Genomic DNA, 24,145 nt, shown 5'->3' with positions numbered 1-24,145 from the left:
TATCTGAAATAGATACAATTATATGACCAAAACAGAATTCTTGCGCAGATTCTTCTAAGACAAGAAAATACCTAAATAACTCGATAAATCTGGACATAACCTCCCAATGATATTCAATAACGCCATCATTTAATGACATATAAAGTTTGTAAGCCTTCGTTTAATATGCATTGCGTCTAGTTTGATCATAATAAGCAACGTCTGGCCTCTGCGTACGAATTAAATTATTGGTACGTATGGAGTTCAGATAGTATATTAGAGGATAGCCAGTGGACAGTGATAGTTAATCCTGAGAAGGAACGTGACAATTTGGGCGGAGGGATGCGCTAGTTATAGCGGCGGCCATGACGGAATCGATCAATATGGAGGGGAATATAGCCACGATTTACTCACGGCGATTTACTCGCCTTTCTCACGTCAACGTCTCACGGATAAATAGCACTTTCACTTCTGATTTATATTAACCTTTCATCAGGATAGTCACTGTCTATGTAAACCGAGACAAAGATACGTAACTAGTGTGAAAGTTTATATCTGATTCATTGTATGACCGTTGTTCTGATAAAAACGCTGCAGTAATAATGCGTTTGATTTTTTTTCTTTTTGGGAGTGAATATTACTATATTAGTCGACAAAAAAACAAAACAAAAACACCCCCCCCCCCAAAAAAAAAACAAGAAAAGAAAAAAACAACCCCAAAAACAACAACAAAAAACCGGAGGAAGAATAGAAATGAGTAAGAAATCTGTTGGAATAACACACAAGTACATTTTATGTTCGGTGTTTAAGTTCAGAAAAAAAAAACCCATCAATTAAAGTACTTTCCTACATAAATTTTATAGTCTTCAATGACCTTACATTACTTTAACAGTTGATGACATTGAAACAAACATATCAGAGATTTAAGTAAACTATGCAATCTGTACCAGCTAAACTGCTATAAATTGTAAAACGTTCCATCGTCACTGAACAAGAACCCTACAATCAATGAACAATTTAAACGCTGCTTTCTTTTCGACCACATTCCGCAAACCCGTGAAAAAAGGATGCATTAATAAATAATCATATAGTTCAAACCACTTATGTTTCAATCGATCAATCCTAACTTAATAGCATTCTTGCACGTGACAAAGAAAGAAAATAACGCGGATGTTTTTTTCTTAAAGTTTCCAATTAACGATTAAAGTTTTGTAATAAAAATATAATATTCATATAAAAGCTCAAGCTTTGATACAAATTAATAGCACCTGTAACGTTAAGGGGAAAAAAAGAAAGTCAATATATGATAAAAGTTGAAGATCAAACGTTTATTTGTAACCGATCAAAGTACCGTTCTGATTTTTAAAGTCATACAAAATATTGTTCAGTGCATAAAAATACACGTAAATGCACTAATATTTTATTTTTAAAGGGAGTTTTATTGAATGGCGCCGAAGGGTGCCAGACAGGTAAAAAAATGTCCAAGAAACTGTCATCTCAGAGAGAGAGAGAGAGAGAGAGAGAGAGAGAGAGAGAGAGAGAGAGAGAGAATCTAAAAGGGTTAAGACGAGTTTGATTTATTCGAAATACATGTATATTACAAAGTAATAGCACCTGTAAATAGCTAGTCTCAATCATGAGTTTTACAGTTCTTGCAACAATCAAACAACTTAACTACAGACATTAAAGAATTGATTTTCAATTGACTTGCAATGCAAATAAAGAAACAAATCACAAAAACAACTAGAGCTCTGATACACGCACATTTACTGCATTAAATTTGATCAGATCCCAGTAATAACTCACTTTTATTATAAAAAAAAGAGACAGACACGCACTACATCATAGTTCAGATTGAAAACGTTTTGGACAGTTTTCCGTGTTTGACAACTTTAAAGCTCAGAAATGAATCCCTTCTGATGCTTTTCATTAGATCTACTTTGACTTGATTTTATGCAACCCGAAGAAATCCTGCGGTAAATGTTCATGTTCATTATAAAACGGAAATTGATATCAATCACAAGATGAGAACATTACTGGAGTAGCAAAACGCAACACTTCGGTCGCTTACTACGATTACTGGGTACCACGAAATGGTGCAATTAAGATATACCCAATGCAGTTATCTTTTATTAAGCGGTATATATTTGGCAGTCAACATTGATAACCTTTTTGTCAAAATGACAACCAAAATTTTACAAATCAAATGCATTCTTTTCGTCTTTTATTTCCCGATGGAGACCTCAGTTTTGGGGAATTGATACAAAGTGTAAATATTACGTGATATATAAAATTATCCTCATACATGATTCATTGTACAAAATGTATTTACAATAGTAAGTTACTTTTGGAAAGGGCAAGTGCTTTGGCGTTTGTTGTATTTAAATAAAATATGGAAATATTCTCTCTTAAAACTCGCGCAAAAGAGCATCAAATAAAAAACTTTGTATCCAGTGGACACTCTTACAGTTTTCCCAAACAGTAAATTATCATTTAAATGCTACTAAAATTTTGAAACTAATTTTAATTTTCGATTAGTGAATCTTAATTTCATCTAACTATATCAAAATTAATAGCTCGCCGATTATCAAATTACTGTTCAGGCGACGCTTCAATTGCAAGGAATATTAGATAAGGGCTGTGAAAATACGGGCAGATATTGCTATCACTGACTCTGGTTACATAAGGGAAGCAATTTTGACTGTCCTTGATTGTTTCAACGATAAAATTGGTTATGAGGGAAAAAATATCTGCATGCATTTTCTGATTTGAGGGGAGAAAAGAAATCTTTTCCCGATTAGTTTCTTTTAATGGTTTCGTGTATCAAATCATACAACCATATTCAAAGCCATCAAATCAGAAAACAATTAGGGACAAGGATATAAGTCAACCATTTGGATTAAAACTTGTATCTTGCGGAACATAAACTTACCCGTAATATGACAGGGGGTTTGATTTTGTAGCACTTAACGGTCGATGTCCGTGCGTCACCTGCGGTACTTTTAATGTCTCCTTTGCCGTAATGGTTGGCATCAGACTTTCTTTCTTTTTACGCCTCTTAATCGACGAGAAAGATCTTTTGAGCTTATCCTTAAAAGAGATATCCTCCTCGTCCTGAGTTCGAAGATTCTGAAGAGAGCTTGACAAGGCTTTGTCAAACGGAGTTAAAAGCATCGTCGCAGTATCGTCTGGCTGTATTTAAACGCTGAATAAATTCTCCCGACACTTGTTCAAGTTCAAAGGCAGATATTCCTTTGCTTTGTAATAACTATTGTATAAACAGTATTTTATCGCTCTCGTGTAACAGTTTTTTCCGCAGATGTTTCCGCTGAACATCGGATATTACAATGCGTCACCGTGGACAACATCAGTCTTTATATTACTGACAGACTCCGAACGTTCTTTCTTTTACAATAAAAAGCATTGGTTATTCCGTGTAGAAGCTCACTTATATGCCACTGTCTACGAGAATTCCACATATAAAGGATCAGTATACACCAGGTAATGTATTGATCCGTTCTCTTGCAACCAAGTGGCTCTCTTCAGAAACATAAGTACGATGGGGAAGGGTGAGCTTATCTAAAGATCGCTCGGATTTTCACATTTGAATTAATTCTTTTAAAGAAACCACACATGTACACTTAGTCAACATACCCAGGTCGTAGTAATTATATATCTCCATTTCCTTGTTACATTTTAATCAATACGAAAGCGCAAAGCGATACCCCTTGGACATAAGGAAGTTCTCTCAATAGATTTGAAGTTTTAAAAATGTTTACACACTGATTCAATTCAAAATTTAAAATAAAAAGACTAGCTAACCTTCTGACACAGTATTAAATAGGTTTCCTGGGTAAGAACATCAATTTTAGGTCGAAATAATGAAAAAAAAAAGATGACACAGTATCAAATATCACAGCCAGAGACTTAATCAAATAACACCATTGATCAAATCCTTCTTTCGCTTATAAATATATGGACATCTTTCTTCAAATGAAACATGCCCACATTGCACAGAACTCCCTGTTCAGATCTGACGGCATGCGTAAATATTGTTCAATATTAGTGGTGACTTGTATCACAATCCACTCCAAAACATCAAATCCTATTAAATTATTAATGAAGAATGAATCTTCATCAATAATAACTGTTGTGCATTGTCTAGCTGAGCCTACACTGACGAATTGATGGGAGACGTGGATCAGATAATGGTGGAGTCGATTTGTTTGGGCTTAATTCGACAATAGCTAACCATATCCGGAAAGAAAAATGTATCCCAAGTTAAACTTTGTAAATGATTAAATTAATATTCATTAAGTTTTGAAAAAAATGTGATTTCAAGGCATTTTTGAGGAGATTTGTATGATTTTTACAGTGGCCCGGAAGTGCATCTTTTTGAAATATATGCAACCTAACACAACCAGTGAGTATTGATGAATTTGATGTGGAGGGTTTTTTTTCAATATGGATTCGTGCGCTAATTGTTGATCTAGTTGGTAACCTTTTGACAGTATGCCATTGATAATGTTCTATTCACAACTTCTTGGCAATTAGCCTGTACGGAAAACAAATATTCGATTAGTACATCTGACGCCTACAGGTATTTATATCCACATCGAAAACTTAATCAAAATATCTCAAAAAAATCTGTCTTGAATAATAATGTAAGTATTAAATGTAAAATGAGAAGTGTTACATTATACACTGTAACATTATAATAGCATTCAAGATTAATTGAATCACGAACTACAAGAAATGATACTAGTAGAAGCAAAGGGTCAAAATGTTGCTGTGGGCCGTTTCCGCGCCAAAATGTCTAACGTCATGTCATTATTGGGATAGTCCCTACCATGAGGAAACACACTAAGTCGTGGCTGTAGTAATTCATATACACATCTGCAAGTCGCATGAGATTTGATCCAGGGGAGGGGGTCCAAATCAGAAGATATTCATGTATTATGTAAAAGCACACGCCTGTTACTTAAAAGTGTACATATTGTATGAATGACTGGCTGTATATCTAGATTTTATCATTAATGTTGAGGAATAGGATATTGACGTCGATCTGACCTTGCTTCGAGAAAAATGGTCGCAATTTGTTTGCTTGATTCAACAGCTGTACTTAATATTGTTTTATATGATTTCGTAAACATTTCGTTGAAAATTTGCATTAAAAATGAAAATAAATCGATGTATTATTCCATGTATCTACACGCAAATTTTCTGTAGATTATATTATGTAAATTTGCAACATTTTGTTGACATGCAACGGAATTGTCAACATTCTATATAAAACATTAATTTCTTTAGATAGGAATAGATAGCTTTTTCTACAAAATTGATTTTTGCTTTATATGTCATCAAGCATTCAACTACGATTACTTACAACTTCATCGACATACAACTAAGTTACGTGTGACTTGCAAATAACTGGACACACAGCCTTATTTTAAGGAAAAGCAACTTATTCATAAAAATTATTTATATTTAAGTCCTGAATGCTTATTTTTAGATGTCGCTGGTCCTATAAAACAGATGCGGACAAATGGAATACCGACGGGTGCGTTTGTTTGTCTGCACAGCCTTAGGGCACAGTGTGTTATTGGTCCAACTACATCCAAAAATAAGCATTCCATGCTTATATTTATGCACATATTCATATAGATAGAATGCTCTATCGTTAAAATGACTGATGTCCTATGGACCCGATTTAACGATAGAATTCGTGCCATATACTCGCTTCGTAGCAAATAAAAAAAAATCTATCGAGCCTAAATTTTCATATGATAGGTACCAAATACCTACAATGTTGCTCTATTATAATCCCATTTTTCCACACTACTGTTTTTGCAACGTAGTCACTGCCACTTTTCACATCACGTTTGGAAATTCGCTGTTTACGGTCGCCATGTCAATGATAAAATCCGAGTGTGATTACCGACAAAATGGTAGGCAAATTCAAACGTGTATATTAAAAAATGCCTTGGTATGACTCATTAAATGGATTTTTTTTAAATTTAACTATATATGCATGTTCAAAAAGGTTTGTAGTGTACATGTATAAAATGTGTTTCCCCCTGCAGATTATTTTTAACAGACTGAAAATCGACGCGAAGCAGATCCGCTTCGCGGTTGCTACATTGCAAGTACAATGTATGTGGGACGAATTCTTACTGTGACCTGAGCGCAGCCTGGTCACGGTAAGATTATTCTTTCTAATATTCAAAGTGATGTTCATTTGTATAAAGTATTAGTGTATCTTCGCTTTTAAGCCTTTTATATACGCTCTTAGTCAGGGATATACAATTTAGATGTACATGGAACAGCTATATTAACATGTTATTTAGTTCGCTTCCGCGACTAAAATTACAGTGTCAGAAACTTTATAGTGGAAAATCTTGTTTATAATTGAGTAGATTTAATGATTATTGTTATAGTACATATCAAATTGGTTATGAAAGTTTGAACGTTTCATTTAATCTTTAACTAATAAATATACTCAAAACGCGTGATGACGTTTATATTAGCGTTCATGGCACATGAATAGGCTAAGTGTATTCAAATTGAACGTGGCAGATTTTCCAATGCTAAGAAAAGGGAAAATATACACTGAATGTAAATATATATGTATGAACATACAGGTATTTTTATGTGAAATACAATATAAATAATGTTGACATGCTACCAAATAACTGCATATTTAACTAATGAATAAGTTGCATGTTACAAAATAAATGTAAATAATTCTAAATTTGGACAAAAAAAGCTTAGCTGCAAGTCACATTTTGTCGATATATGGTTTATTATGAATATATATTTCCTTATTCTAGACTGATTACAATTTTATTGCATCCCAACATATGTTGCATTTTACAGAGCTGCAGATGTATCAATAACACATGTCGCAAAATATGAGAGACAGCTTTCAAATTAGGGTATAAAATCGTATTTTTTTCTTAATGTTTACTTAAAAAAAGAAATATATTCCCCATTTTAAAAAGTCAGCTGCTTCCAAACAGGAATTATTTTTCGGTAAAATTGTTTCTCAACCTAATATGTATTTTAAGTTTGTAAACCAACAAAAAAATACCGAAATGTTAAATCAAGCGCAAGTCTATTAGTGTGTTTTCTTAGAGGAGCAATGACATCCTGGATTTTATTTCCAAAACGAGAAAAGGAATATTTAATTTGATTTCCGTATGATCTTTAAGATTCATGTATGAAGATGTATGATATGTATATCTTTAATGACCCTTATTTCTATCATACATGTAGTTAACCTTTAAATTGGGAGATTTTATCTTCATTTAACACACTTATTTTATAACGAATTTCTTTATTGAGTTTCGTCCTTTGACTAGTAGTATCTGCTCAGATATGCGCTGTGCTATCTCAACCAGATAAGAATATAAAGAAACCTGTCATATCGTTGGAGCTTTATATCTCGAACGTCATTGACTGTGATATTTTTAACCGTTTCATTGAGATGAGGAGCAAAAGATATCGGAAATTGTATGAAAACATATTCTGTCATTACTTTATCAAAATCATTAGCTCTTAGAAGACCCTTATTGAGAGTTGGAGCGTATGAATATTAGAATCAATAAAAACTTTTTTGCCGATAAGACGACATGTATTTAAGAGGAACATTATTTCTGCTAAAATGGCATTCCTTTTTCAGTTGGAATGTTCAATATATATATTATACAACATTAAGGTAAGTCAAATAGAGTGACACCCTTGCAACATGAAGTGCATATGCTCGGTCGTCATGAAATTTGATCAGAGATCTAGAGTGATGTATATCCCAAAGTATACTTTACAAGACTATAAGAGGTTAGAACCTTACAAAACTGCAAGTGAAATGGAAAACATTTCAAATTTTATTTATACTTCACCTCTCTTAAGGAGGTTGGCTCCTGAAATAAAAGTCGGGATTTTTTAATGATGAAGGTTGGCACCTGAAATAATAGTAATGTCAATCATCCGAAAACCACTTGTATATAAAGATGAGAACCTTAAATGTTCATTTATTTTATTTTTGACCCGTGTCACATGCCATATTTTGGAAATATAGGGCCCCAAACAGAATTGATAATTTCCCCGAAATTTTTGCTAAAATTGGACATTGAAATTGATAATTTGAAGAAATCAAACAAATATTTATGATTTTAATACAGTATGAAGTTGAACACTTGTAGTGATTATAAAAGTAAAATCGAAGTCACAGTTTATAACTTCTTGCTTTACTAGTGGCTTCAAAGGCTAATATATAATGAATCCAACAACAGATGTTACAAAATTTTGGAGAAATCAAATTATAACGCAAATTAAAAAAATATAGAAATGTCATCCTTCCAAAACTTTACATACAAATAGACATACTTTAATGTCTCATTTAAAAGTAAAACAAATAGGGCTCACATCTCAAAAATTTGAGATATAGCATGAAATAAGATGATTTTAGGCCAAAATTGAAGTAATTTTTCCTTAACTTCTATGAAATATAAGCTAAATATGCCAAAATGTATTGATAGAAATATCCACATATTGTTTAAATAGCTTTTTAGAACATCATAAATATATCGTAACACACAAACTATCTAGAAGTTTTGTCTGCGCTGAAAATTAGGAAGCTAAAGTAACAGTACTCTAAATCTAGTGAGGTATGAAAATTGTTCATTTCATTCTTGAAAACCTTCCGCCACAAAATATAGTCCCTTACTAAACTCTGTAAAAATGTAATTTTTGAAAACAATTTTATTCAATATAGTTTATTTGGCATTGTGAAATATAAATATACTACTAGAATTAATATGTGATGCAGAATTTTCAGACAAGAGGTGACCCAAAATGGCAACCAAAACCCTAAGGAGCAAACCTCTTTAATATTGGTCATTAAAAAAATTATATGTAATAACCCAATAGCTGAAACAAACACCTTGCTCAATACAGTTCTTTTGGTGCAAAATTCCACTTATCATTATAATTCATTTTCTTAAACATGACAAAATATAACGTAGAATTTTAAGGAGAAATGCTAAAACATAGTAATGATATACGTTCATGACTAAATATTAATCAAAATTCTTTGGAACTCTCAAACCGAGTTATCAAGAGACGATGACCTTCAACGCATTTGACGTAACAATAGTTCAAAACTATACAAAGAATCTGATTCAACAAGATAAACATCTATTTGAAACGTTGTCACACTCTACGTCGTATTACGTTTTAATCTGGTAAACCTAAACTATCTTGCAAAACAACGCGATGCAATATTTGCTTTGTCATTACTTGATGATACACATTTCCATCTAATATCTGTGTAAATGTGATATTTTGGAATCGTTCGTAGAATTACAGTGTTACAGAAACGTCTAAGCAACGCAAAACATTAACATTAGTAAATGTCGCTTGACGCTTTTGTTTCTGGCTATCTCTTTTCAGAAAAGCTTTTAACTTTGTATGCGTTGAACAGCAGATCTTCTAATCATTCAATGAGAAAAACTAAAAAAAAATAATCAGATTTTCTCTTAATAATATCAGCTAATTGAACACTTTATATTTTTTTTAAAACTCCAGTAAGATTACATATAACTGACACTCCTCTTTTTGGGAAAGTCTTAAAAACATTGAGATCTACGTACAATCGGAAATATGATTTTTCTTTCCATAAACGACTGTTCAATAAAAATAAATTACGCAAAAGACAAATGTTACATTGAAAACAACCAGCTTTTCAACATTTCCTTATGTTTCTGTACCAAGGTCTTATTTTCTAGTTTTGTCTAAAAGTTGGAAAAAATACGTTCAACTTGGCCATTCAATTTGCTTTTAGTATAAATATATTTTGTACAGGTCATTATTTACATTATAACAAGCAGAATAAAACGGTAATCGTTTAAATGCATCAGACTCACATACCTGTATCTTTGTATGTAACTATTATACATATTTATATGCACATGTATATATCACATTCATACTAGATTTAACACCATTATGCAAGTACAATGTAAATGTTTAAGAGTACAAAACAATTTCACAATTTTAAAATAGTGCAAAACGTTTTCATAAAATTCACCGAGGATTCTTTCAATGACATTAAACAGTATGAATGATTCTTCAATTTATAATCTTATGAACTTGGCATTGTATGAAATATGATAAAATTCTACTAAACACAGAATTAAGAATTGGTTTGTGATACAGATAAACACATGCAAAACATTACTCCTATCATACTTGCTTTGTAGCTTCTGTTAAATTGTAATTTTCACGAAACTCGTCTTTTAATATTGTTTGCCATACGAATGGACTTCTCGATTAAACGTTTTCTTTATGTTCTTTTTGTCTATTAATCAGTAAGATGAGCTTTGAAAACAGAGACATCAAACAAACACAACTAGAAATTGTAGAACATATATTATAGCCATTGGCAAGTGTTAAAATCTATTCAAAGAAGCTATGTTTGTGGATTTCAAGTAGATTGCTTTCATCAGAGGTAGAAGAGCCTTTTTTTGCTATTTTAAAAATAAATATTGTCTTTTGAGTAATGATCAAGACGGGGTATGATTGTTAATCATTTCTGTTAAGCGTTTCTGAACAAGGTTCAATCAACAAAGGTTGATGAAATATATGTTAGACACAACACTATTTTCTATTCTATTATGTAAAATGCTTTAGAATTGTTATCAGTATCATGTATAATTGACCATACTCATTGCATGCGTACAATGCCAAACTGGCAATGAAAAGACCTTTGATTTTCAGTATGCTGCTAGTGATTTTTACTCTTCAATCTCTATGAATCAAAGCACCATTCTGTTGCTGACGTTGCAACAAGAATACATTAAATATAAGTTTAATAAAAAAAAAAAGAGTTACAGGGGCAGTATACAGGAACTTTAATTATATAATCATCCGCTTGAGAGCATTTGAACATACAAATTCCTCGAAAGAACTACCCATCTTTGGTCATTGAGGACTTTGGAAATGGTTCAGCTGAAATGGTTCAGCCGCCTTTCACCATACATGCCATTGTGTCAAAGCGTTAAATTCACTGTATCATATTGGTATTGATTTGTTAGAGCCTACATTTCAATGTCTAATTATTCCCAACACTTGTGGTCACTGTATCAAAGATTGACATTAATTGCCGGTCTTACACTTTATTCGCATGATCTGATCCTTCTTGATGAAACACCGGTACCGACTACAAGTTTGAGGTTCCAAAGACAATAAAACGAGCTCAGGCGATCGTTAAGGAGGAATATCTGTCAAGATCTGTAGGTCTTCGTCATGTCCATTAATTAATGAAAAGAACATTAATTTAATAATGTAACGTGTTCTGTTTTTCAATTTTATTATCATGCAACTTTGTTTTGTACATTGAGAGGTACCGTAGAGTACTAATGTATATGTGCTGTTTTTATTTTACTTTCAAAAGTAAGTAATCATTAACTTAAGATGAAATTTATGGTATGTATTACATATTATTCAGTTTTCAAATACCTACATGTAGTATTGTAGATCAGATTTCTCTTCTGCCTTTTGTCATAAAAAGAAGGAAACATGTGCATATAGATGTTCTAATTAGTACACAAATCAATGAACAGGGTTTTGTTTTTATAGTATCTTCTTGTCCTGCTAGGGTATAATATCAGAATGTAACTTGATTAATTTACGTGAATAAAGTCTATTTGCGTTTGGCACAAATGAAAACTCCCAAAGCTACCATAATTAGTGCACTGAAGGCGCCACCATACATCTGCTGAACGGGGTTTTGGCGGACATAAAAGGAATACAAATTTTGGCAACAAGCAATGCTTTTCTTTTAAAGTACATATGATACACGAAGCTTCTTTAATTTGTTTCCATTAGTAAATGCTTCCATTTGAAATTGTATCAAGAAAACACGTATATAACTACATGCAAGAAAAAGTACAACGTATTTACAAGCTACAAAAGGTCTGTATACGCAAATAAAGCTATAAGTAGGCTTTAGGACCTTAAACTGGTATAATACACAAAACAATTACCCCTTCTCTCCTAAAAACCCATTAAGAATAAGCCAGAATAGTCAGTCACTAAAGTTTGTACATGCATGTCATTGAATTATTCAAATTATATTGAACCCTTGTTCGATACAAAAGAATAGACATGTATTTTCTGACCCAAAAGCTGATATATCTTTTTTAATTTGAAAAAAATACGTCTGCGTTTTTGACGTGAAATTTATTTAAAAAAAACATACTTTTGATATAATTATACCAACAAATGGAGTCTATTTGTTGAAAACCAAGCCTTATGCAATTTTAATTGATATGCACACGGAAATATACAGAAAAGTTTCGTGTTTAACGCAATGATTAACATAAAAAGTACAGCATTTCTTGTTACATCCCATCACCGTAATAATATTATTGACAAATGCCTTAGATATATTGTGAAATGTACCTTCCTACTCGCAATATTGCATGCATTTTAAGTCCTCCGGGACAAACATCTACAATTTCAATTGAAAATTTGTCTGGTCATTCAAATTATCAACTTTAAAAAGTCTAGACTTAGCAGATTCATGTTTTTAAAAAGATTAATAACTTGAGGATATCTTTCATATTGACTAATTGACTTCACCAGGAGAAAACCATATTGAAACCATTCTAAACCATATTGAAACCGCCTGGAAATAATGTTGTCAAACACTGAACACATTTCAGAGTACTGTACTCGTGGTCTAAGGATCTTCAGTACAAATAAACCTACTCTTTGAATGTACCAAAAATATTAGTGATAGGTCTTTCAGTGTTTGAACTTTCTCATTAAAAATGAAAACAATGCTCTAAAAGACATATGAAGTTCTTAATATATATATAAAGAAATTATTTGTCAAAGAAACTAGTAAAACAAGAGATGTTTATAAAACACTTATGTCCCCTCCCTTGGAAACATCCGTGAAGCAAAATGAACTGAAACTACAAATAATTGAATTTTTTCTAAGTCAAGTAAACTTGACCTAGATATCATTATGATAAACTTGTATACTAAATTTTATTTCAATATGTGCATCCTGTGCCAAGAAAATGAACGGTAACTGCAAATAATTGGAATTTTTCTACGTCCAAGGGGCACAACTCTGTCGAAAATTGCTCTATCGCACCCAAAATCGAACTTGACATAGATATAATTATGATAAATCTGTATATTAAATTTCATTTCAATATGTGCATCCTTTGCGAAGAAAATGAACGGAAACTGCAAATAATTGGAATGTAAAAAAATTGCTCGGTCGCACCCAAAATAAAACTTGACCTAGATATTATAATGATAAACCTGAATAAAAAATTTAATTTCAATATGTGCATCCTTTGCGAAGAAAATGAATGGAAACTGTTGGTGGACCGACCGACCGACAGACCGACCGACCGACAGACAGACAGATAGCAGCGAAGCAATATGCCCTCCCTTCTTTGAAAGGGGGCATAAAAATGATCGTATTTTAGCTGATTGTGAAATAGCATACCTGATTTCTACCTGATATTGTCTATACATAAAGTTTGTCTGCTTGTTTCGCATAAATTTTTGACCTGGTGTCCTTTAAAAAAAAATAGATTCTTTCAAATAAAGTTTTGACTTGACATATAATCATGTACATGTTTAATTTGAAAGAATATAAATTTTTATAAAGAATTTTTGCATAAAGTATTAAAATGAAATGAAATGAAATTTGGCGTTTACAAAAATTTTTGGTCCTGAATTTCTTTATATCATATGTACGCTTACATTAAACACGAAGTTTCAAAGTAAACAAAAGTATTCGTAGATATTTTAGGATGGCCATTTTTTAAGGGGCCACGCCAAGTTTGAGATTGAAAGTGAAGCTAGGTTAATGTCAATGTACTAGTTTCGGAATATGCCATTTGCAATGGAAGTTGACGTGTTCAAAATCGTCTTCTAAACGATTTGCAGTGAGAACATTATCAACATGGATTGTCAGTTACATGCAGTGTGAATAACCTGGAGAAGTACCATCCTATTAGGTTATTGGCAATCGATGGAAGAAATAGACATAGTGTGCGTAGGGCGAACATTGACAGGGATATTCACAGGTATAATCTCATATAAGGATTAATTATTTGCATCCATGTCTAATATACACCTACACAGGTCTAATAATCCATGTTATAAAATGCGATATACCTGCAGTATTTGGCTCGGTTATGAACGAGTCTACATGTATTTGGTTAAGGATAAGGAACAGAATCATAAGTGTTTAAATGATAAATATCTATCTATCTATATCCATGAAAAGAATGATTATGTATAATGTAATATATATGTATAGAACGATTAGAAAATCAAAAACTGTCCATAGATTACTTTGAACATATTGTGTGTTTATTGCTTATAAACATTTTTTACGACCGTTCGGCTTTATTTCATTTACGATTTACCTTAACATAATTACATGTAATCTAGGATGTTAACAATTAGGCCAAGACAGATCATTTTGCATTTGTTTGTAAATATTTAAGAGCGATATCAATTAAATAAAGGTATGTTCAAATACATGTACACAAAACTTTCTTTTTTGCATTGATCATATCAGTCAAATTGCATCATGAAATAAGCATGCACAATTAAAATTAAGTATGGCTCGAAACCCCACAGATCCGTCATTTTTGTATGACCGTAGGATTAAAAGATTTAGATTCAAAATTTGATCATTTAGGTTTAAAACTTGTAATAATGATTTAGTCTGGAAAAGACTTATCTTCTAGGGTATCAACTACAATAAAAAAAACTGTGTTGAAAGTTGAATATATATAAAATTTTACTACATATATAATTCATATCCTATGCAAATGAATATATGTATTTTCTATACTAATCGGGTTGACCTTTTTACATGTATTACATATAAAGCCTAGTATGTGTGCTTTTTCTACCTCCACGTATGAATACAGCCTTTGGAAGATAAAACGTACATTGAAGCCGACACTAAAAATAAGGGCAAGTAATACAATTAGTGGTCCAACTGAGGCAAATTATAAGTTCCAAATGCGTGTTCAGTAACAATGAAGAACATGTACCTACCAAAAAAATTAATTTAACCCCGAAGAGCAAAACTTAATTTTTTGCGTTAACAAAACGTAATTAAGGTTCTACGGTTCCATCCTTATGTGTGATTGACCCCCAATGATTTAATCAGTGGAAAACGGTACTGATAAAGGCAAGAATAGGGCGATAAAAATCGAAGAAGGAAGAAGAAAACAAGACAAAGTGATCCTTTCTAGATGTTGTGCTTTACCACAGAAATCGATACAAAGAGACCGTAATTTCCCAAGAATGCCACGAACAATGAAAGTGTATACCACATGACTGCAGGGGAGATTTAATTGGAAGCGACAAAGTGTGTGACGGCCTCCAATTTCACTTTCTATCGAGTCATGATGTATGAAATGACGAAATTGTTTATTTGTTAAGTGAATAAAGTCAGTTTTGAAAATAAAATTTTAATTGTACAGAGAACATTCTTTCACAAATCTGAAAAGAGGAAAAAGCTGATTTCTTTCAAACGACGGGTGTCATCCCCCCCCCCCCCCCCAAAAAAAAAGAACAAAAAAACGCCTATAAACTAAATGTAGTTTCAGTTTAAAACTTGAGTGTAGAATGTTTCAGAACAATCATTAGTTTAATGTGGCTTAGGACTCCGGATTCAAATTAAAATGTAAATTCACATTGTATTAGAGTGATGTTTCTGTCGATTTTTCAAATATACTTCTATATCCATTTAAAAGGTAAATATTAAAACATCGTCTTCACATGTATCTCGCTAAGTAACGGACACGCCTACAAAAGTTCTACGGGAAAACTGCATAGCAAACATAAAAATACCTGTATGAAAAAATGTTTTCAGACTGTGTAAAATCCATTAGAAAATTGTTTTTTTCTGTTAATTTTTTCGGGTAAAGAAAGGGGACCTTATGAAGAATCTCGATTTTAAAAAATATAATGTGTGATTTTAATTGGTCTCTATTTTTATTAACTCGTCTAAAATTAAATGAAAAGACAACTAAAAAAAGTAACGAACCCCCCCCCCCCCAAAATAAAACCTTTCACAGTTTTTAGAGGTGGTGACGATTATATTAATTGACTGAAAAAATTAATTTCTGAACATTGAAATTCATAATTTCGCATTTGCATAATAAAATATAAACGCATCGAAACGCGTACGTATCCCCTATGAGAACTTTAAATTTCCATATCAATTGATACTTTTGAAATTCCTCAAAATTCCTCAAAATAATCAGTTTTCAAAATTTTCTTTTCATTGAAAGCTGGTGTGTTTTTTTAATTTGTCAATAGCATATTCAAGATTCAAGATTCTGTATATTCTACAGAAACATTTGTGTGATGCATCTTAGCTCTAACTTGTAAACTACGTTTGAGTAACATAGACAAAGGTATTATACTCAAACATTTCTTTGGCAAAACAGAGTTCTCTTTCTTACTCTTTATGCATACAGAATAAAGATCGATTAAAAAACTCGAAAAATGTGCGCAACTATTCACGTAAAAGTTATCTTTCTTGCTCTTACATATTTCATAAATTCAAGATCTACTAAAAGCGTTAAAAAAATATCGTTACATTATCAAATAAACAAATGCATAAGATACGACTAACGTTACAGCATATAATAACGACAAAAAACCTTGAAGATATATTACATTTTGGTGATAATTATACTGATATCTTAGCAAGCGCCGCGAGGTAACGACAACGCCTGAGGAAGAGAAAATCCAAACTACTGCTCCCTTTGACGTACTGAATTTTCTGTCGTCAGAATCGTACCAACAATTCCGTTAAAATTGCATATGACTACCAATTTCATGTTCACGGGAGAAGAGGTAGAATGAAAGTAAGAACTTCTTGCATTATAAAAGTAATTAAATAACACTTCTACTGCTCGTAGTTAATTCTCAGGAGCGTTTTAATGATATAATAATAATACTGACAACAATAATCCTGAAATTAACCCTGACGTCACAATCGCTTTCTAATATTACGAAAGAACTATGTATTAAGGAAGGAGTCTTATCGTTATCAAACATAATTCTTATATTAGAAATTCATGAAATTTTGACACAGTCAAACGGATCATATTACCAAATGATTCTACCAGTTTAATTAAATTTGACTTTTTTGTTTTCGCATAAGGTCAGGCCAATTAAGGGCACTACCTTTTTTTCTCAACGTAAAGGATGATAAAAATAAGTGTAGCTCTTTGTTTATTCTGTAGACATTTGTTGAAGATTTGAAGATTCTATTCTTTGATGAAATGATAGAATATCAGAACGTCTATCAGCTTACACTACTAAATTGGAATAAATATTTATACAAAAATTGATTTTGCTTAGCCCGCATTTTGTAATTGTGTTACATGTAGCTAAATGACAAATGAAATCAGTCTCTGTACTTCTGTGTATTTTGGAGGTATTAGTCAAACCTTTTGACCCAATTACAACCATTATGTAGAGGATCATTTCAATTTTTAAGATAACTGTAGGCAGACGGTTTTCTGATTATTTTAGCATTAATTTGGTAGAGTTTTTAACTAATTACAAATTACCAACTAATTATATCAACACTAAAAGTAATAAACATCGGTTGTAATTTTCAATGCAGAGTAGGCTACATGTTGCATCACTCTTATTTATACCCATAAAAGATAAGACAATCGATTAATCACAAAAGTCACTGTGGTTAACTGAGGCTGTGGAAACGTTATTGAATTAAATTAATGATTATCATTTTAATGTCTCTGGGATTAATTTACACGATGGTGACTAAGAGCACATTCTCTTTCGGAGGAGATTCCGGCGAAGTTATAGTCTCGTTCAACCAGACGCTCGGCTGTCTCCGTATATCTCCGAGATATACGGAAACAGCCAAGCGTCTGGTTGAACGAGACTAGCGCAGTTACCGATCATAAAGCGAGTATTTCGCCAATGTTAATGATCGAGGCTTTCAAAATGATTGTCAAACGAAAAAGGTGTGGGTCCTCTAAAAACGATTTCAGGTAAAAATTAGGTTTCTTTATAAAAAAAAAAATGTATTTTCAATGTGGTGAAAAAACCCAATTCAGTCGGCGGGATTTAATTGGGTCGGTCGCGTTAGGGGAAACATAAATATTTTTAATTTTGGCCTTTATGTTATTGTTTTTAAAATGCTAAAACAGACTCATTAATCTGCAGCAATTCTGAATTGCAAAACGTGATTTTTTCCTATGCCAATATTGCGCCAAAAATATAGTCCTTGTTAGATTCTAAACATTGATTAATTTTTCTATGCCAAGTTGTATGATAGTTAAAAAAGAAAGAAAAATATTCTATTTTAATTTCCTTTCATTTTGATTCAATGAACAATTAATCAAATTTCGGTTTGACTAGTCGAAAACCAGAAAAGACTCTTTCTTTAAAATAAACAAACTCGAAATAAATCATACCTGATATACAACCAATTGATCAATGGAGGAAAATGAGGTAATGCTTTTAAACTGGAGCGTAAAAATTACGATTCAATATTTTAAAAGACACAGACGAAAAAAAAAAATCATTTTTTTAATTCATTTCTTTTCACGTTCTAATTTTAATAACCATATTGATACACATCCTCACAATGTCAGGGGTCCTGAGTCCACTCGTGTCCGTGGGACCCCTGACAAACTTAATTGAAATTTTGCGGGCCAAATTTGATTGGTGCTTCTCTCGTAGAGAAGCACCAATCAAATTGCGGCTTTCATAGATGTAAACAAATATGGCGTAGAAGCATGGATCATGGATGAATGTATATTGTGTTTGGAGAAACTGCCAAAGAAGAACCGCAGAAATATCTACAGTGATACTTTCAATGTAAAAAAGCAGCTATACGAAGTCCTCAGTTTTATTCCAGAGCAGCAATTATCACCGCAATACACTTGCTATCGATGTTTTAACAAGCTTAACAGGTTGAGCAAAATTGACTTTGATTTAGAAAACAAGTTATCGGCACTTAAGAGGGAAAAAGATGAGATCATTAACCAACTCAGACCTCAGCGAAATGTGTTGTTACCTGCTAGGCCTAGTGTCACATCAGAAAATTCAGAAAATGTTGGGGGTGCGTGTAGTTCTACATGCACTCCACGCAAGTCAAATAAACGTCTTATAATAAGAACTCCGACACCTCGCAAAACTAAGAAAGTCCTAGTACAACACACTGCCCAACCAAAAGTTAGGAAAAGACTTTCAGAAGATCAACTGACACCAAGCAAAGTCAAGGTACGTTTATTCTATTGCTGTGCTAATATGGTTCCCCAATTTTTTTGTGTTTGTTTATATAATTTGTCTTCAAATATATGTAGGCTCTAGCCTACAGATCAAGGAGCATACATACATGTGTATACAGTTATTTTGTGAATTTAAAACTGTTAATTTTTATTTGCATTATTCAATTCATCCTAATAATGTCAGAGGTCCTGAGTCAGGACTCCTGAGGTTGTGAGGATGTATTCAATTGAATATTAACTTTACTCAAATAGAGTTATAGAATTAAGTAAATAGATGAATAAAACGAATACAACTGTAGAATTTTTTTATTGTAGGTGCATTTTCGAGGTAGAAATGATTCTAAAGTAAGAACACGCTTTATCAAAGACAGTCCCTGGGTGGCTGTATTAAAATCCCTGGTGAGAGGCTGTAAAGCAGAGACAATCTCCAAAAAAATTTTCAAAATAGAGATGCTGAAAAAAGAACTGGTTAAGTTGATGCTGTCTGATCTAAACAGCCAATGCCAAATTTTATGCAAGACATCAAAACCTTCAGTATTGCGTGGTCAAGATGAAATTCACTTTAAGTTTGAGAGCGTCTGTAGTGAGCTGAAAGAGAGAGCACCAATGTTGTACGATGTACTCCAAACAGTTACCAGAAAGAGAAATATTTCCAGATTAGCTGTAGCTGCATCAGTTCTGCTTTGGAACAGAAACATACATATGTCACAAGTACATCAAATCATCGGACAAATTCTAGACCATGGAGGTGCAACAGATGAGGTATTTTTGTTATCATTTTTAAAAAAAATTAATTCAACAATAATGCAGTTTAGAAATTTACTGTTCTAAAAAATATAAAACTTTCTTCTGAAATTTTAAAAATATCGCTATGATTTCAGACTATTCAAACTCTCGCTGAAATGGGATTATCCATCGGGCCACAGTCAGTGTCAAAGAAACGAGGAAAACTTGTCCTACAAAATACAGAAAAGCTGAATGACAATTTCCAGAAGCAGATTCGCCAAACTGTGTTGAACCATTCAATATCGATGAGCAAGAGAGCAGAGAGGTCAGTCATGGAGTATGAACCACCATCAGCAGACAAAACAGAATCAGGTACAACTGATGTTCATTTCTTTGATATGGTGAATTCATTTAAAACTCCACAGGCAAATAAGTATTTTACATGTCCATCTGACCATTCTTGCCTGACAGTATCAAGCAATGATTATGTAACAAGAAAAGAATTTTGTACTGATGTACCCAAGTCAGAACCAGTACATGTATTATGTAATCCAACTACAGAGTTGAAATCACTGACTTTAAACACCAAACTTGGTAGCATAGAATTTCCAAGTTTACCGTCAAGGCACCTGAATCATTTTCAGTTAAATGAATCAGTAGATGTAGTTGCCAATAGTGAAAGGAGCAGAGTGATTTTGAAAGACTTTATTACAAGAAATGCTGATCAGATTTCACCCACTATTCCAAGGTTTGAAATCATTGGAGACAATTTAGACCACACCATATCACCAACAAATATGACAAAAGATAAACAGAGAAAAAGTCTTCATTGGTTTTTAAATGTGGCAGTACAAAGGAGAGTGTTGGCAGATGATTTACCGTGTGATAAGCCCAAAGCAGACATTATGAAGGTAGCTAACAGCAACTTCTTGCCTAGTAGGGAAGATTGTGAAAGTTTTCATATCAATATGATCCATCATATTGCGCAAGTCATTACCAAGTACATTGACTGTCTGCAGCCATATTCACAATGCATTCCTAAGTACATTGACCACCCTTATGTAAAAGAACTATCAGAAAAATCAAAATACAGCATTGTTGACCTACTCGACAAGAGTGAGAATAAATCCGATGACATGATTTCAATTCTTGAACATGTGCATAGAAAATATGTTCCCCATGCAGGTGAAGATGTTGTGGAAAAAATTGTATTTGGTGGGGATGTCCTAACCAATGAACGTGCATATTCCAGCCAGCTGGCTATGATGAACAATGAAAGTGAACTAAACCGCCTTGCAGGAGTTGTGCATAGACCTGAGGGTCTCCATCGAATCATGAATTTACTCTTGGTATCCTAAAAAAACATGTTTCCTGTTCAAGATGTTATTGTTGATGTTAGCAGTTTTTTTAATTCTTTTGGATGGCTTATATTAGTAAGTTTCTTGAATGGTTCTGAATGTTTTTTTACATTCATTGTGAAGATAAACCCACCTTCCTGAATTTTCCATTTAATATTGATTATATTTTCACTAGCTTGTAATTTTATGCAGTTAATACTAACTTAGTTAAGTTATTGATTATATTAGTACTAATCTAATTATGCAAATGATTATATTTATACTAATTTTATTGAATTCACAAACTGCAGGGTTGTCTCTAAGACCCGGGGAGCGGGGAATTCCCCTGCCTATAATACCTTAATTACCCGGCTATTATTGCATTTCAAATGGAATGTACCTATAAGCAAGACTCCCTGACCCCGTTCTACTTTTTCATTTCTTCCTTCTATTTCAATTTTTAGAGACAACCCTGCAACCTAATGCTTTAACTGATTTTATCCTTGAGCAGATTAGGTGGGGGATGTCAAAGCCTGTTTGTCATTTTACTATGGGAATTTATTCAGTATAAATTTAAAGTCAGAACCCCCCCCCCTTTCTGCGCAGTTTATTATGTTATTTATTTGTTCCATTGCATTTCTTAACCATTAATACCAAATCACAGTAAATACCATAAGAATAATAAGATAATGTAAAATTTAGGCCTGTGTTTGATATGATAAGATTAAAAATGTTTAAATTTTCTTATATACATTTTATTTTAGATATTAATATGAAATTTTTTTGTTGATGAAAAAGGCTTAATAAGAAATTATATGTAAATGAATCTTTATTAATCCAATTTCAGAACATTTATCAGCAATTCTACAAGCCCTCATCAGCTGCAGATCAAGGGACTTTGTTTCAGTTGCGAAATGTCCTGCAGAGACGAGACGTTAGTGGCCCAGATGGCGTCACTGAGAAGTTCAGGTAAATCTATTAGTAATAAACAGCTTGGTCAGAGGTGCTTTTCCTGCATTTAAAAAAAACTTGCAGAAAATCCAATTCTAATTTTCATTGATCTTTAAGCAAAAAGTATGCGAGATATTAAACTAAAAATTAACTTTAATATGTTCTATATGAAGTGATTTTTACTGAAAATATTTGACTTTGTATGATGAGGATGCATGATACAATGAATTGCAATTTTACATTCTTATAGGTCTCATATGACATTCATCAGGGACTGTTTAGATGCATTTCTTCTCACAGCGTGTATGGAAGTATTAGACATCAAAAGCCTTGATGAAAAACCTAAAAGGACCATTCTCCCTGATTTGTTACATCTTCAAAGTGAAGAAGAACAGCATGATTGGATAAAAGAACTATGTTTCCAGATTTTAGACTCCTTTATCTACATTGAAGAAGGTATGTACCAGGTTACTGGTCAGTATAGTTACAATAATTTTATACTGGATAATTTTTCTATCGAGCTTAATCAAATGTGCTGTGGTGTCATTATCTGTCTGTTTGGTAAGGTGTGATATATTTTGTTTGTGAGTTGAAAAAGAATTGAAATTTTATTTGCAGATAATTTGCCAACTGTCACAGCACAAGCTGCTGAGATGGACAACCAGGAGCTGTTGATCAGTGAAATGTATGAAGTTGAATCGAAGCAGTACACATGTACATGTGATCGAAAGTACAAGACAAAAGGTCACTTTAAGAGACATTTGCAAAATGAACATAACTGGGTGTTTCATACAGCAACTGAGGAATCATCTGAATCACCATCATCTAAACAAGACCGCATAGCACTATGGCGCTCTTCATTTATGAAACTTGCGTTATTACTGAGGGACACAGAAGATGCTTACAAGTTTGGTGATGGCACACGTATATTCAGAAATGCTAAGTTTGAAATGATGTGTGCTGATGTTGCTAACCATTCCAAATATAAACTGTGGCTGTGGAGACTCTTAGCATATGAATGTGCTCTTCTGTCACCACGTGAGGCATTTGAGTACAAGTGGAATTGTTCCTCAAATATTCATGGAGGGTTGGGGAAAAATATCCCTAATGACAATCTCGTTGAAATATGTGTACATGTGATCAAGAAAAAAATGCGGGAACAAGGTGCTAATCTTACTTATGAAAGTGCTAAGAAGATTGCCTCGTGTGTGCAAATGCAGGAAGAAATAAGGATCAGTGTTCAGCAGCAACTTGGCATGAAAACTTCAGGTCAAACCAAACCAAGTGTGGACAAGAAAAAAGATCTTCAACTTATTATCAACGAACTTAGAGCTAATGACATATTTAGCTACATTCCTGGGAGAAAATTTAATGCATTTAAAGATTTTAAGGACACTTTTTCACGCATTAATTTGGTTAATCTCCATAAATGGATAACAAGCCAAAAAGAACGAGCTAGTTTTGAACAGCAACAGTAGATTTCACTTGTTTAGATGTGTTTTGTCTTGTGCCATTTATCTTATTACTTATTAAAACAATATTGATTAAACTCATCATTTGTTTATTGATCAGTTATGTGGAGGGTAACACTCCCCCCAAATTTTTTTTTATAATAAACTGTTTGTTTAAGGTTTGATAAGAAGAAACCAGATAGGATTTAAGAAATTTATATATATATATTTTTAAAATTGATTACCAAATTTAAAACAATTTTTTTTCTATATAGAAAGGCATTTTCCAATAATCTTGAAACCCTTAAACAAACATTTTTTATTGTTCATACTTCATTGGACTACTGTGGTTTCATAAATATTCATT

General features: G+C 32.7%; 2 protein-coding genes across 8 annotated transcripts in view; one reads left to right on the top strand and one right to left on the bottom strand.

Annotated features, from left to right (window-relative positions):
• Positions 1 to 24,145, bottom strand: part of LOC105326741 (GTPase-activating Rap/Ran-GAP domain-like protein 3) — a 122,979-nt gene that overhangs the window by 42,958 nt on the left and 55,876 nt on the right. Inside the window, exon 1 of one of the 5 annotated variants that reach the window (XM_066075972.1) lies at positions 2,912 to 3,646. The exons of the other annotated variants lie outside the window; for them this stretch is intronic. Coding sequence (XP_065932044.1) covers positions 2,912 to 3,153 — 242 coding nt within the window. The 5' untranslated portion in view covers positions 3,154 to 3,646. Of the gene's footprint in view, positions 1 to 2,911; positions 3,647 to 24,145 lie in introns of those variants that run through there. 5 annotated transcript variants of the gene reach the window in all.
• On the top strand, positions 18,683 to 23,838 carry LOC136272902 (uncharacterized). 3 transcript variants are annotated; one of them, XR_010710962.1, is made up of 6 exons: positions 18,702 to 19,305; positions 19,629 to 20,075; positions 20,195 to 20,411; positions 22,224 to 22,345; positions 22,578 to 22,783; positions 22,946 to 23,838. XR_010710962.1 is itself a non-coding variant. In XM_066075981.1 (4 exons), the coding sequence occupies exons 1-4, from the start codon at positions 20,379 to 20,381 to the stop codon at positions 23,803 to 23,805; spliced, it is 1,221 nt and encodes a 406-aa protein (XP_065932053.1). In that variant the 5' UTR covers positions 20,274 to 20,378; the 3' UTR covers positions 23,806 to 23,836. The 3 variants fall into 3 exon arrangements, 2 of the variants coding, with proteins under 2 accessions (XP_065932052.1, XP_065932053.1); XM_066075981.1 differs by lacking the exons at positions 18,702 to 19,305; positions 19,629 to 20,075 and having other exon boundaries at positions 20,274 to 20,411; positions 22,946 to 23,836; XM_066075980.1 differs by lacking the exons at positions 22,224 to 22,345; positions 22,578 to 22,783; positions 22,946 to 23,838 and having other exon boundaries at positions 18,683 to 19,305; positions 20,195 to 21,472.

Source organism: Magallana gigas, chromosome 2 (assembly GCF_963853765.1).
Source record: "Magallana gigas chromosome 2, xbMagGiga1.1, whole genome shotgun sequence".
Lineage (NCBI taxonomy): Eukaryota > Metazoa > Mollusca > Bivalvia > Ostreida > Ostreidae > Magallana > Magallana gigas.
This window is presented reverse-complemented; position numbering and strand designations above follow the sequence as displayed.